We start from the raw sequence: 14,853 nt of genomic DNA on the forward strand, positions 1-14,853 counted from the left end.
GTGTCAGATCCAGAATGCTTTCTCAGCAGTCTCAGATGAAAAACTGCAATACTTAAAAAGCTTGTTTGGTTGTTAAGTACAAAGACTTTCAACATAACTGGCAACCAACGCAAACAGGGTTTGAAATTAACAGCCGCCAACCTGCCAAATGTGGGTATTTCATGCAGTGGCGAATACTAGGGATGCACCGATGTATCGGTTGCCGATATTTATCGGCCAATTATTGACCAAATTAAAACCATTGGCAAATCGGTTATAAGCATGAAAATGCTGATGGTCAATTTAATTAATTAGTAAAACACTTTGTAAAAACTCTGAACTTAAATACAAATTCCAGAATTAATAACAGACACAATATGTAGAAGATTTGGCACTCCTAAGAACATGTAATATTACATTTTTATCCTGTTTTGTTCTCACGTTAATGCAGAAAAAAACGTGACCGTTGTGAAAGCGCCACTTTCCTATAGGGTACATGATGAGGGAAACCACCCAAAATGTATTAACACAAGCAGACTCTGACTTCATGACAGTATGTCCGGTCATTTGTTCAACAGAACCAATTCATGTTCAATGGAAATTATTTATTGTTAGAACAGTGAAAAAGCTTTTGTACCTCTTTGTACATTTTTAAAGGATAATTCCGAAGTAAAAAGTGATCTGATGAAAAATAATGTAAGTGGCAAAATATCGGTATTGGCCAAACATTTTAATATCCCTAGCAAATACTTTGATATATATATATATATATATATCAAAGTGGCTGGCAAAATTGGGCATTCACAAGCCACTGTGTCTGGTGGGCAAAAAAGTTAATTTCATACCCTGAACACATCCCAAGGTGACCAATTCCTTTCATATGTTAAACAGGTGTTTAATGCATGATTCACACACATCAATATATGGGTAAATAACAACCATATTTACCTGTGATACTGAGCTTGAAGGAATTGAAATTCATCTTTGATCCGGTCACAAGATTCTGCTACGGTGAATTTGAAGCCTGGCTGACCAGGCTGGTGAGGTGCCTGAAAAAAATAATATCAAGTCACTTATGTTAACTACAGTCAAGCCAAATAATGAAGCTCACATGACATTTTAATGCACAAGACATTTTGAATGCAATATATTACTACAGCAAACAGTGTCATTTGTTTAAATCTGTCAATGTACATTTGCCTTCCAACCAGAATTGCAAAAACAGCCTCCAGCCTTCTCTATTACAACAGTCTAGCATCTTTTACAACAGTCTATGGGTCTCAGGTTTTACTTTCACTGCGTTTTTAAAAAGTCATGGGTATAACCGCTGCTGTCAATAACACTTTTCATGCTTCCTGATTTTCAGGGAAATTATATTTCATCAGAGTTCAACTGTGGTTTGTCAGAAGTGCTCAGGCGTTCCCTCGAGCTCGGCCTGTCGGTGGTTTTGGTAGTCTAGTGGGAACAGCCTCCGTCACTCAGCAGCGGTCGGCGTGACACAGACGGGTCACTGCGTCTAAAACAGCCCCGGAGAAAAACTGGAAGCTGATCCAACCACCCCACCCCCTTTATCTGCTCTCTCAAACGCTCAATGCGCTTCTGTTATACGTGTATGTGTTTTAATACAACTACTTGACTTTGAAGAAATATGGACATTTTCACATTTCATTTCAGCTTTAGTTCTGGCAGTGAAACATGTATAAAGGACACTGCGCGGAAGGAACAGCACACTACACAATAGTGCAGGCGAGTGCAGATCGCGAGCTCACGGTCGACCGGGTAATGAGCCCGCGAGGAGTTGGATACGGTGTTATTTGGGCTATGTTACTCACCGGATGCCGGCCCTGCGGATACATCCTGAATGTATCCCTTCTAAGGTGATGATCCAGGAGACGTAGTGCACTTCAGTAATCAGAGTAGATGAGCGAGAGCCCGTCCGTCCACCCGATCCAAGCGTTTCTCCACCGATTAAACCCCCTTTACCCTTCACAGCGCCGAGTAGCAAGACAACAACACGGCGCGTTGGCTCATTATCGCCAATAAGAGTCAGGCTTTTATCTGCGCGTGTGCTGTAAACACAGAATAGTTGCGTAGAGTCAGTCAAACACACATTTGCTTCTTTTCGCAGCGACTAACACGCTTCTCGTGAGTCTTCTCGCAATAACAAGATTACCCTGACTGCAGTTCATTTGAATTTAACCCGACAACATTACAGAACCATACAGGAAAATATCAGTGTAGTGTATTTTCCTAATACGTTGATCAAACAATAATGTATTTATTCCGTTTGAACCATATATCCACTAGAGCCTCGAAGTAAACACGGTGATAGCAATCTTCTCAGATATAAAACAGGAACAGAGTAGACGCACAGAGTGCTCAATAACTAAATAAAACAGTCCTGATTACAAAGTTATCTTCAGCGTTACCCTTTGTCTCCATAAACCCCCTTTCCGTGAATGTAAATACAGCGAACAATCCTCGCACGGAAGAATCGTCGAAGTCCTCCACTCGTGACCTTACACAGGCGCTGGTTGGGAATCGGTGGCTGTCTGGGCTGCGTACAATCCCAACCACTGAAAAGCGGCGCCTACAAACGCTCCGAGAATGTATTTCCCATTTAATAGCCGAAACAAAATCGCTGAAGTCCCGTTTGTTGGTTAAATCTCCCAATCCCTTTTCGTTTGTTTAAAAATGTTTGACTCGTACGTGCCAGCAGCTCAGTCGCTTTTGCCCAGCTTCTCCAACACTCGCAGTACCACACACAGACTGCCCACTGACACGCGGGCTCAACTACCGCGAGAACGATCAAACGCAGCCAATCAAATCTCAACAGGGAGTTTACTTCAACGGACCAATCAAAGTTGTGATCCCACGTGGGACCCGTCTTTTCTGTGCGCGCTGATTGGACAATAATTTAAAAAAAAATCTGATCTCATGTTCGCCATTTTGGCTCTAAATAGGTTTCTTTCCCCTAGAGTCTAGACAAACAACTACATGAGCGACGATTGACGATCGAAGTCTAGCCACCAGCTGAAATCTCAAGATATATGTTATATCTTAAGATGTTGTATCTTATAATATATATACATATTACATGCAAACCTATATGTTCATTGATTTGACGTGGTAAGAACACGTCAGACTGAAAACTGCCAAGTTATTATTAAAAAAAAAAGTTATTTAATATCAAGAGAACATTGTTTCACTGTCGTTTTTGTCTAGACATTCGCCTCTGGTTTAGAAATGAGGTAAAGAACATAACTGAGAACTGATTTGAGCCTACACAATATATCCCTAAAGATATTCAGTTTTGTCCCCTCCAAGGAAGCCCAACGTGACACAAAAAAGAGCACCCTCACTGCCGACGTATAGTTATGCTACCGATTTTGAATGTAACTCAAATTAACAGCATAATCTGTGAAATCAGTCCTCATTACTTGATTCACGCTGTCTGCTCAGCAACACCCTCCATGCCCACGTCTACTGCGACCGAAAGAAAAAAACAACCTATCATGTGTTGCTCAGACCCACGTGGGGTACAGCTCCTAGCTCTGGGCCCTCTGACCAATCAGAGCACTAGCGTGCTTCTGGTTGGCTTAGATCAACACGGGTTGTCAATTCGAGACCTAAGTTGTCAATCAAGCCCACGAGGGCCAGAGCGCTGACAAACGCCTGTGCCTCTCAGCCTCCCGCCTGTGCCTCTCAGCCTCCCGCCTGCGAATAGTGCTTGGAATGGCTGCTTAATTAGCTTCGAATGGCTTTTCCTTCCAGCTCAAACAATCTGTCACTACCATGTGGTAAAAAGAGCCCTGCGTAAAACAAAAGAGGGAAAAGCTAGTAGGGGCTAAGTATCAGTTTGATTATTATTATTTTTTTTCTATGTATGCAAGTCGCATTACCACAAAACAAAAAGGCTGGTTCATCGTAGCCAACTGTTTCTGGCTTTATTTGTTTTCACCAAATAGCAGTGTAATCTGATATACGTAATACTTTTATGTGCTTATTTTTTATGGTTTACAAAAATTACTCAAAAAGTTTCAATTGGAAGAGTGGCATACCTGACCATACAATGTACATGTCCTGCTAAATTGGAGCAGTCACTATACCTTTGACTAATTGGACACATTTTTCAGATGTTTGTGCTCCAAGGGACTTTAGGGTCATTTCACTACAAAGATCTGGGGAAAAGCCAACCATTGTTCGATTGCATTATAACTTGAAACCATCCCATTCGGAAAGGGTTATTGGCTGGAACAAAGGTCTGGAGTGGATCCAAGGATGCAGTGTAGACCAGTCACACAGCAGTCATAATGAGACCTATTTAAGAGAACTACATCATTTTGGTAGTGCCTAAATGTAACATGTATTCTTTCTCTTGGAATTAAAGGGATAGTTCACCCAAAAGTGAAAAATGTCTCATCATTTACTCACCCTCATGCCATCCCAGATGAGTATGACTTACTTTCTTCTGCTGAACACAAACTGAGATTTTTAGAAGAATATTTCAGCTCTGTAGGTCCTCACAATGCAAGTGAATGGTGGCCAGAACTTTGAAGCTTCAAAAATTACATAAAGGCAGCATAAAAGTAATCCATAAGACTCCAGTGGTTTAATCCATATCTTCAGAAATGATATGAAAAGTGTGGGTGAGAAACAGATCAATATTTGAGTCCTTTTTTTTTACTATAAACCTCTACTTTCACTTACATTCTTTTACCGTTTGTAAGTAAAAGTGGAGATTTATAGTATAAAGGATTGAAATAATTATCTGTTTCTCATTCAAAGTGATTGGATCGCTTCAGAAGATGTACTAAACTAGTGGAGTCTTATTGATTTAGTATTTTAGTATTTATTTATTTATTTTTATTTATTTATTTATTTATTTTTGGCCTTTATGTGATTTTTGGAGCTTGAAAGTTCTGGTCACCATTCACTTGTATTTTATGGACCTACAGAGCTGAAATATTCTTCTAAAAATCTCAGTTTGTGTTCTGCAAAAGAAAAAGTCATACACATCTGGGATGGCATGAGGGTGAGTAAATGATGAGAGAATTTCATTTTTGGGTGAACTATCCCTACAAAAACAAAAGCTCATTTGGGTTAATGACAGACACTGGCCTATGAGTACTAAGCTTTGTGCAAGTTACCTGTGTACTGTTGGTGTGTGCGAACTCAGAGATAAATAAAGATAAGTGATTTCCTGCTTTCTCAGTGACCACTCATGCTCTTCACAAAACATGTTGTTTGATACCACAAAAGGAAAACAGTACTGTGTGTACAGGTATGTGTGAGTCAATGAGTTTTCAACCTACAGACATAGGCTAACACAGTCCTGTCAAGTCTATTTTGACGAACATCGTAACAGCTGAAGGTGACAGACTGCACCCCACCCCAATTTTAATTATTGCCTGAGCTATAAAACTACAAGTATCTGTCATATACCTGCAACAGGTTTTTTTTTTTTTTTTTGCAGTACAGATTTATTTCTTGATACTTAACCATTGCTAGAGGATCTAACCACTTTAACTGTAATTTTGGAGAGGAAATGCACAGTGATTTCATATCCAAGCGCCTGTTTATTCACACCTGTTCTGACAAACACGATTGCTGTAAATTTACATGTTAATGTGGCTCCAAATGATAGCTGGCAGGATTATCCTCGCATGTGAGAAATGCTCCTTTCTCAGTCTCTGCCTATTTTTCCCTCTATGCATCCCTCTCCCCCTCTCTCTTCTTTGCTTGATTTCCCTGGTAGTGGAGCAGAAAACTAGGTCCGACTCTGCATGGCATGCCTGCATTGTGGGGTGCCTCTGTCTCAGGATTATTGACATACTTTCATACGTGGGCTTGGGGCTTGAAAAGAGAGACATTCCTGCTTACAAAAGCTTCAGTGTGCAGTGCTAGGCTGAATGAGCCGTAGTGTATCGGAACGACTTGTCAGGCTGTAATCAATGCAAACAGGATGAAAGGCCTTATCAAAAGAGACAAATGCAGACATGAGCACTGTCGCCAAATGAAAACAAGAGTAAGAAAGATGGAGGCTTTGGCAGTTGGCCCTGGACTGTTGTATGTGGAGTGTGTGTGAGAGAGTGAGATAGAGAGAAATTGAGCCAATGAGTGCTTCTAATTCTCTTATAGTAACAAGCCAAATTTTCAGAACAGGAGCCATGGCATAACATCACTAACTCACTCAGAGATAGCATATATTAGATGCTGTTGTGCAAATAATGGCTGAGATATAGCCATATAAATGGACTCTGTGCTTGTGGATCTGTGACCGTAATCCAGCACTGTGATTTGGAAGCCGCCAGAGATGATTGGAAAAGAAAAAGCCTCTCTTTGGGGATTCTCCTCCCAATCCAATCTGCATGTACTGATGGATTCACTATAATCTCAGCATAATGAATAAAATGATTCCACATAGAAACCTGTGATACAAAGCCTGTTGAGAACTCAGCTGGCTGTCACAGTGTGTATGTGTGTGTTTATAAGCCTGTTCCGAGCACAGCTACCTATCATACTGTGTTCATGTGGAGGGGGTGTTAATTGTTCATAAACCTGTTTGGAACACAGCTACCTATCAAAGCTATTTGATAAGCTCCGGGGGAAAGCTACAGGGAAAATGGATATCAGAAAAATGAAACGTGACACAGCTGTCAAAAGACACATCTATGAATGTTTATATGGTAAACGATTGAACAGCCCCTTATTCACATGACACTGAACTAGCTGAAGTTTCTCAAAGTTACCTCTCAAAAAAGGCAGTCTTTTGTTTCAGTTGATTGTAGGTATATATTAACTTTATCCAGCGCTGTTTGTTCTCTCTATCCTTAAATATCACAATACTGTTTTAATGAGTGAGAATCCGCTCCAGATTATTCCAGTAGAGAGAGAGAAGTCCGAATTAACTAACTGGATGAATCACGAATCGATTCAGACCGTTTTGCAAGCCTGTTTAGCCAATTCACTGAAAAGGACCGACTCAAAAGAATGATTCATTTGCAAATCGGGCATCGCTTGTTCTTTTAAACAGACAACATCAGTACAGGACACACGCCATTTTTGCTGAAATATTCTCAGAGAAAATTTTAGGTCAGTCGGAGCTCTCAAGGTATGCACTATGCGTACGGCCGTACAGCTGCAGGCGCCACTGATCTAGGGCATAGGATTCGCAGGCATACACCATATGCCCATCTTTCAAAGGATTTTATGTATGCCCACCTAAAATTAGTTATGATGGCCTATGTATGGCCGCCAAAACAGCGAGGAGGCTTTTGACCCATAACATAATTACACTGAGGTGATGCCGCAGCACCGTTGAGTAAATTGTGATTATTATTATTATTATTATTGCATATAAGTGTACAGAGATTCTCTTCACGGAGCAGCGGGAGGCGGGACCGTAACTGAAGGCACAGGCGAAATAAGACAGTTCGACTCAGCTGAGTTACCAATCAGAACGTTCGTTTTAGACGCGAGTGGATATTTTTAAACCAATCATTATTTTCTGTTTCATTAAGGGGCGGGACATTTCTAACATCTACAGTAGAGGTCTGCAACCGACACAGGCCCGATGGGACCCGAGAACCCGACGGGTTTTTCAAGTAGGTCTTCAGGTTCAGGTTTGTATGAATGAAAAAACAAACAGGCTTACTAAACTTGTTTCATGCTCTCACTCACCGACACGCGTGAACGGATGAGTTAGGGGCCGTTCACACCGAACGTATTTTTGCGCTCATCTGTTCTGTTCCCCCATTGTTTTCCTATGTAAACACATGCTGGACGAATAGTATGTCTTTGACATTTGCACCGCGTCTCGCTTTTTCTCCATTGTCTCGTGCAGGACCGGCACATTTTAAACACCATGTCAAGTTAAAAAGAACTTCAAATTGTCAAAAACGCATGTTGCGATACCTGTGCTCTTATTCATTGTCACCATAATTATTTTGCGCTGTATATTTACATCGCGGTTAAAAGTGAAAATATGAATGCATTTAAATAAAAACTTATGCTATTTAACTTTGGGAAAATACTTAGTGTCACTGCACATGTGCATGGTTTTTATGCTGTTGGCAGATGACGAGCTGTCTCGTAATTGTATCAAATGCCATTTTTTTTTCTGTCTTTTACTGCTGTCAGTGGTGCCTTTTTTCCCTCGTGATATCAAATCATCTTAATTTATATTTCTTAATAGGAAAGCTATTTCACTATACACAGAATATAAAATTTTTGTACACAAATAAAACAAATAGCCTGATCATTAACTCTTATGACTACTGTATTTATCTATATCCTCGATAAAATCACAGTATGCCCACCTCTTCAGTCACTACTACACCACTGATGTAATCTCAGCACAAACATTTTGTGTAGAAAGAACCTAGTTAAACTGGGTAAACCCAATAAAATTAGACATGTCAGTGTAACTGAAGTTAATTTTAGCATGGTAAATACATGCTTGTTTGGAGCACTATAGAGTGTAGTTCAGTAACTATACTATGATTAGCAAGCAATTGCTCAACGAAGTAAGCTATCAATTTCATGTTTGACATTTACCTGTCCTCATCATAAGCTCAATCTCCATTCTTCACCAGAATGGTAATCCCCAAAACTCCAGCATAAAAATTCTTCTAAATCTCAACATAGCAAAACATTAAACTCTAACAACTATTCCCCTATATGTACATCTTGCACAAAAACACAGAAAATAACACTTAATTTTAACATTTACTCTCCCAATCGAGTCTCATGTAAAGCATGCCGGAAAATGGAAATCTCCTGCGCAGTTTCATCAATGCTACAATAACACCACAAAATGTATTCATGTTGTCCCAACTCAAATGGATTAAGTAAACTTCCATTTAAAACTTTAAATGGATAGAACGCAGTGAAATCAAGTTGTGACAAAATGTTTTAGAATTGTGTTGCTTTAGTTTATTTTAATTAAGTAAATTGAACAAGCAGCAAAAATCCTTTGTGTGTGTGTGGTCTTAAAAAATTTGGCAACAATACTTTACTGAGTTTTTTCCTGGGTTGTCTAAGAAATCAATAGCAGTGTCCACTCTCAAGTTCAGAGACAGTTTAAGTACACATTTAAAGAGAATCTGGATTTAATGGATTTCAATAAAACTAGTAACTGAGAATGAAAGCATGTTATGATCCAAGAGAATTTAAAGTTTTATTGGTCATAGGAGGAATACTGTTTCTGAAAGTGCATTAGAATTGTACATTATCTTTGATGTGCTCTGTGTTGTAACAGCCACTGTAAATAGCTAACAATTAATACCAGTTCAGTATTTACTGTATGCTTTTTAAATATGTGCATTTTCTCATGTGCCTTCACTTTGAGAGAGACAGTTATGGGGAGGCATAAAAAAAGCGAAAGAGACCAATTCTCTTTGGGGTGAGGTGGGGAATGGGGGTTGCTGTTATTTTTGGTGATTAGGACACAAGTGGATGGGGCTTTAATAGCAGGTCAACAAAGTGGCCAGGTGCAAGAGGCAGGTGTGAAAGCTTGGGGGATAAAAAGTCAAGCACCTCCTCAATACCGCCAGTATCTACACTGCCAACTAAAATATTATCTGACAGAGAGGACAGTGGATGAGAGGAAATACAGCTGACTCTGCACCTACACACACACACACACACCCTAATGCCCACAGATATACTTGTATAAACTCACTTGCTGTGGAGTGGGTCTAGAACACATTTGCTCCCACAGTACTGGAAAAAAAAACTTTTAGGAACGCAGGTAAATCCATAAGTGACGAGATAGTTAATGAAAGGCTTTTGGATGATGGAAATGTCTTTAAATGTATTTGTCTGTCCTTTGTTCTCATCTATGTTCAGATTTTTTTGCCTCTGAACAATTCTACAAATGTCCCTGGGGGACATATTTTTGTTCTCTGCAGAAGATTTCATGTAACTATTGCCCCATCCTGTGTGACACATAAACAACTGTCTATGCACTATTGTGGAAAGCCCAGATTGAGACAAAGGTTATTACCTTCGGATCAGGTCGTATGGGAGACACACAATGAAGAACAGTAGTCCAGCCTAGCCCAGCCCTGAGGGTCTCATTAGCATGACACATCTGTGATCATGTTAGCACACCCAATCTGGCTATGCTAACAGTCCCACTGCGCAACATCATAAGAGAAAAAAAAAAGAAGCAAAAATCAAGGTTACAGTGAGGCACTTACAAAAGGAGTAAATGGAGCCAATTCTTTGAAGGTTTTAAAGGCAGAAATTTGAAGCTTATAATTTTATGAAAGCACTTACATTACTACCCTGTTCACATCCATTGTAAGTGTCTCACTGTGACCCAGATGTTTTTTTTTTTTTTTTTTTTTTTTAAAGGATGGACAAGTCAAAATAACTTTGTGGTAAATCAACATTATGCCACAATGCTTTCGATTGAGCTTTTCTTGTATTGAAGCCAGAATATTGCTTTAAATATTGTAATACAAGCAAAAACTTGATCAGTTATTATGGTTGTCTAGTTTTGAATGACTAGGTATGAGAAAGTACAGATTTGTTTTTGTAACTTACTGTAACATCTCTTTCCTCCTTATGCACAATCACAAGCAGATTATCTTGTCGGTGTTATGTTCTCAAACTGAAACTTCTGTGGACCTCTGTCATGCTTTTAACATCTATTCCCCCCACTCTTTCACTTTCTATCTGTTTTTGTGATTAACATTTTTTATTGATTCATCTATTAAACAATGAACAGCAAAACATATACAAACAGAATCAATATTTAACCCTCACAATTGTGGGGGGTAAAGGTGTGTCTTTAAGACCAAGCCTATACAATCTAGAGGGGGTCCAATAGACTCTATGTAAAATCTTGAATTGCATAAGGCGCACCCTTGCATCTCTAGGTGCAGACTTGATGTTATTTAGAATCCTAGCCAACACTCCCTCCTCCAATACCAAATTTAAATCTTTCTCCCAAAATCTCTTGATAGAAGTTAAAGCTCCGTCCCCCAGACTCTGAATTAGCAGGGAGTAATACACTGATGCCTCATGACCTTTTCCAAAAGCAGCAATCACCACTCCCAGAGTATCTGCCATTTTAGGGGGGGTGTAAACTACTCCCAAAAACAGTACAGAGCGGGTGGCGCAGCTGTAAATACCTATAAAACTGAGATCTGGGAATCCCAAAATGTTGAACCAAATTTTGAAAGGATCTCAACACTCCACTCTCATATAGGTCACTGAGTGTAGTAACCCCCCTCACAATCCACTCTGTCCAGCAGAAAGGGGACTTATTAATACATAATTTGGGGTTCAGCCATATGCTCAAGGCAACATTTAAATATTTGTCCGAATTAAACACTCTGGACACTTTTGTCCACACCGAATGCAAATGCGAGACAATTGGTTGTAACTTAACTTCTCTGGTCAGTTTGATAGAAAGGCTTTGCAATGGCAAAATAGGGGCAAGAACTTCCTGTTCAATACAAAACCAAGGAGGGGCTCTTTCAAGTGGAAGAGACCAATGAGCCCTATGTCTGAGACCGAATGCATAATAATAAAACAAAATCTTGGGTAGGCCTAGCCCACCTTTGTCAATCAGCCTATGTAACTTATTGAAATGCAGAAGTGGGTAGTAACACTCTACATTTACTCCATTACATTTACTTGAGTAACTTTTTGAAAATAAATTACTTTTAGAGTAGGTTTAAAAGTGGGTACTTTTTACTCTCACTCAAGTAAATTTCTAATGAATTTTTTCTCAGCTTCAACTTTAGGCAGCACACTGAGGTAAGTTTTGGCTCTAATGCTAACGTGGGATTTTCTGTGTAATGTGATGGTAATTTTCAGAGTGATAATGTAACTGGGCTCTTATGACATCAGTTTTTAAGTGTACATTTTTAAATCAGTGCAGCAATATATCAGTGCGCTTTGTCCCGCATCCTGCATGTCATGAGCAGTATTTACGCATTTACTGGAAACTATTGCAGCTACTTCGGGCAGATTAACTGAATAAATCCATGTAAACATCCAAGTTAAGTGTAAATGCCTTTTGCTCTGCTGTTCGCGTGATTGACAACTGGAGCGCGAACAGACAGCATTTCTGCGTGTGCACAGCGAGGGGCACGAGAGAGATGTGCGGGCGTGAGGACATCGTATGGCGAAAAGAGTGGCAGTGTCCGAAATCGTTCACTCATTCACTATTTCCTATATAGTGAATGGCAGTGAGTGTACTATATCTCAGCAGTGAGTGAACGAAATGAGTGAGTGAATTCGGACGCTGATGTACACACAGAGCGTTGGAGCTCTGGGGCTGTTGCAGAAACAACATCACATATGCACTTTTAAAATACTTAGGCCTTACTTGTTATTCTTATTAAATAATATATTAATACAATAAATCTTCATTCTGTTTGTCATTTTTAATATATACTGTATGTTATTATAAAAAGTAAACACATTTTATCAAAAAAAGAGAACATTTTAAAATGTATCTGTATGTTTTGCCTCTCTATATGTTAATATGTTATTTTAATCAAGTAATGGTTTGTCAAAAAGTAATGTAATACATTCAGCATGAAATAAAACATTGCAGGAGTGAAGGAAGCAGTAAACTCCCAGCTGGTACGTCTGCCCCGTGGTGGATTGTGGGCAATTGACTGTTGTCGAGTGTACATCAAATGTACACTCGAAATTAGAGTGCATTGTGGGTAATAATGAGTGAACAAAAGTAGGGAACGAGTGGCTCACTCAGAATTCAGACATTCCTACAAAACAGCGGACACTCGAAATAGTGCACTATATAGTGGATAGGGGGCGCTTTCAGACACACCGAGTGTTCTGTGACCGGGGATGGTGCCCTACGGACTAGGCTGCGTACTATGTGTTTAGAGAGTGGCAGTACTGCTGTACAGAACTAATGATCTAAATTCTTTTGACACTGAAAACTGTAACTACACTCAAATAAGTATCCACGGAGGACTTTAAAAGCTATAAAATAGCGAAAGTAGGCATTACTAAAGCAGGATCTTGCTTTGGTTTATATTCAGCATTATATATAATGTCCTTGTGGGACATTTTCATGTTTTCACTGTAATAATTACTAGAAGTGTTTCCAAACCTCTCTTCTTATTGACAAATTCATCCAGATCTGACAAGAACCCTTAAAGGGATAGTTCACCCAAAAATTTAAATTCTCATTATTTACTCACCCTCATGCCACCCCAGATGTACATGACTTTCTTTCATCTGCTCAACTCAAATGAAGATTTTTAGAAGAATTTCTCAGCTCCTTTTGTCCATACAATGCAAGTGAATGGGGAGCAACATTTTAAAGCTAAACAAAATCGCATAAGTCAGCATAAAAGTAATCTATAAGACTCCAGTGGTTAAATCAGTATCTTCAGAAGCAATGTGATAGATGTGGATGAGAAACAGAAGCTGTGTCTCGTTTTGAAGGCTGCGTGCTAGTTAGGATGCGTCCTTTGAAGGCTGCAGTATACCGAGCGTTCTCCTTTAAACAAGTCTCGTTTAAACGAGACGGTCTTCGTAGGACAAACAGAAACGGAACGTAACATGGTTGCCGTGACAGCACGCCACTCTGTAACAAGCGTGAGCGCTTTGAGTGAGAAGGTAACAACTTCCCTTTAGAAGGGAATGTATGAGGTACATTTTAGGAGAGTTATAATGATGTAAAGAGAAAAGAAAATAGATTTTACAGGTGTACTTTTAGTCTAATACTTTATTTTAATTATATATTAATATAATTATACATATTATATACTCTGCACCCATCTAGTGAGGTACTTCAACTTGGGAATTAATATTACTTGCATTTGAACATCATATTTACGAGAAAATTGGTGTTATTTTTTTTGTTGAAATTTCCGTTGAAGCAAAGAATTGTGGGTTGTGAGTGCCAACGAAGGATACACCGCTTGCATCCTCCGAATTCCCGTGAAAGGTAGCATTCGAATGCTGCATTCGAAGTGTCCTACTCGCTTTAATGAAACGAGACAGCCTCGATGACGTATGCGGCCGACAAATGCGACCTCCGGAGGACGCAGCCTTCCAAATGAGACACAGCCAAAGAAACAGGTCACCTTCACATTCTTCTTCTTGTGTTTTTGGTGATTCACATTCTTCTCTGCATATCGCCCCCTGCTGAGGAGGGAGAAGAATGTCTAGCAAAAAAGAACAAATATTAATCTGTTTTTCACTCACTTCTATCATATCACTTCTGAAGACATGGATTTAACTACTGGAGTCTTATTTTTTACTTTTATGCTGCCTTTATGTGCTTTTTGGAGCATCAAAATTTTGGCCTACAGAGCTAAAATATTCTTCTAAAAATCTTAATTTGTGTTCTGCAGAAGAAATGAAGTCATACATAACTGGGATGGCATGAGGGTGAGTAATTGATGAGATAATTTTCATTTCTTGGTGAACTATCCCTTTAAAGTGATAGCCCAGCCATAATTTAATATTCTGTCATCATTTCCCTACCATCATGTTGTTCGAAACCCGTGTGACCCTTTGTATTATGTGGAACACAAAATATGTTAGACAGAATATTGGGGACTGACAGTCTTGGTCATCATTCACTTTCAAAATATGGAGAAAAAAAACATTCACTGAAAGTAAATAGTGACTCAGGCAAACATTCTGTCTAATATCTCCTTAGTGTGTTGCATGGAAGAAAGAAAGTCATACGGGTTTATATATATATATATATATATATATATATATATATATATATATATATATATATATATATATATATATATATATTCTAGAATAGATCTTATGGACTGATGAAAAAAAATTTATAGTCCCTACCAGATGGGTTTAAAAGTCTCCAAATATCTGTAAGACCAAAATTTTTACACA

The 14,853-nt window shown here is 39.1% G+C and overlaps 1 protein-coding gene across 12 annotated transcripts in view; it reads right to left on the reverse strand.

Moving 5' to 3' along the window:
* The window catches only part of LOC127416296 (transducin-like enhancer protein 3-B), a 36,568-nt gene extending 33,813 nt beyond the window's left edge, over nucleotides 1–2,755 (reverse strand). For 11 of the 12 annotated variants that reach the window (XM_051655660.1, XM_051655652.1, XM_051655628.1 and 8 more), the window contains exons 1-2: nucleotides 1,812–2,755; nucleotides 928–1,028 (exon numbers count right to left, since the gene is read on the reverse strand). In XM_051655660.1, coding sequence (XP_051511620.1) covers nucleotides 928–1,028; nucleotides 1,812–1,835 — 125 coding nt within the window. In that variant the 5' untranslated portion in view covers nucleotides 1,836–2,755. The remainder of the gene's footprint in view (nucleotides 1–927; nucleotides 1,029–1,811) is intronic. The other variant, XM_051655575.1, reaches the window with a different exon arrangement.
* Between the last annotated feature and the right edge of the window lie 12,098 nt (nucleotides 2,756–14,853).

The sequence above is a fragment of the Myxocyprinus asiaticus genome, chromosome 2 (genome assembly GCF_019703515.2).
Source record: "Myxocyprinus asiaticus isolate MX2 ecotype Aquarium Trade chromosome 2, UBuf_Myxa_2, whole genome shotgun sequence".
Classification (NCBI taxonomy): domain Eukaryota; kingdom Metazoa; phylum Chordata; class Actinopteri; order Cypriniformes; family Catostomidae; genus Myxocyprinus; species Myxocyprinus asiaticus.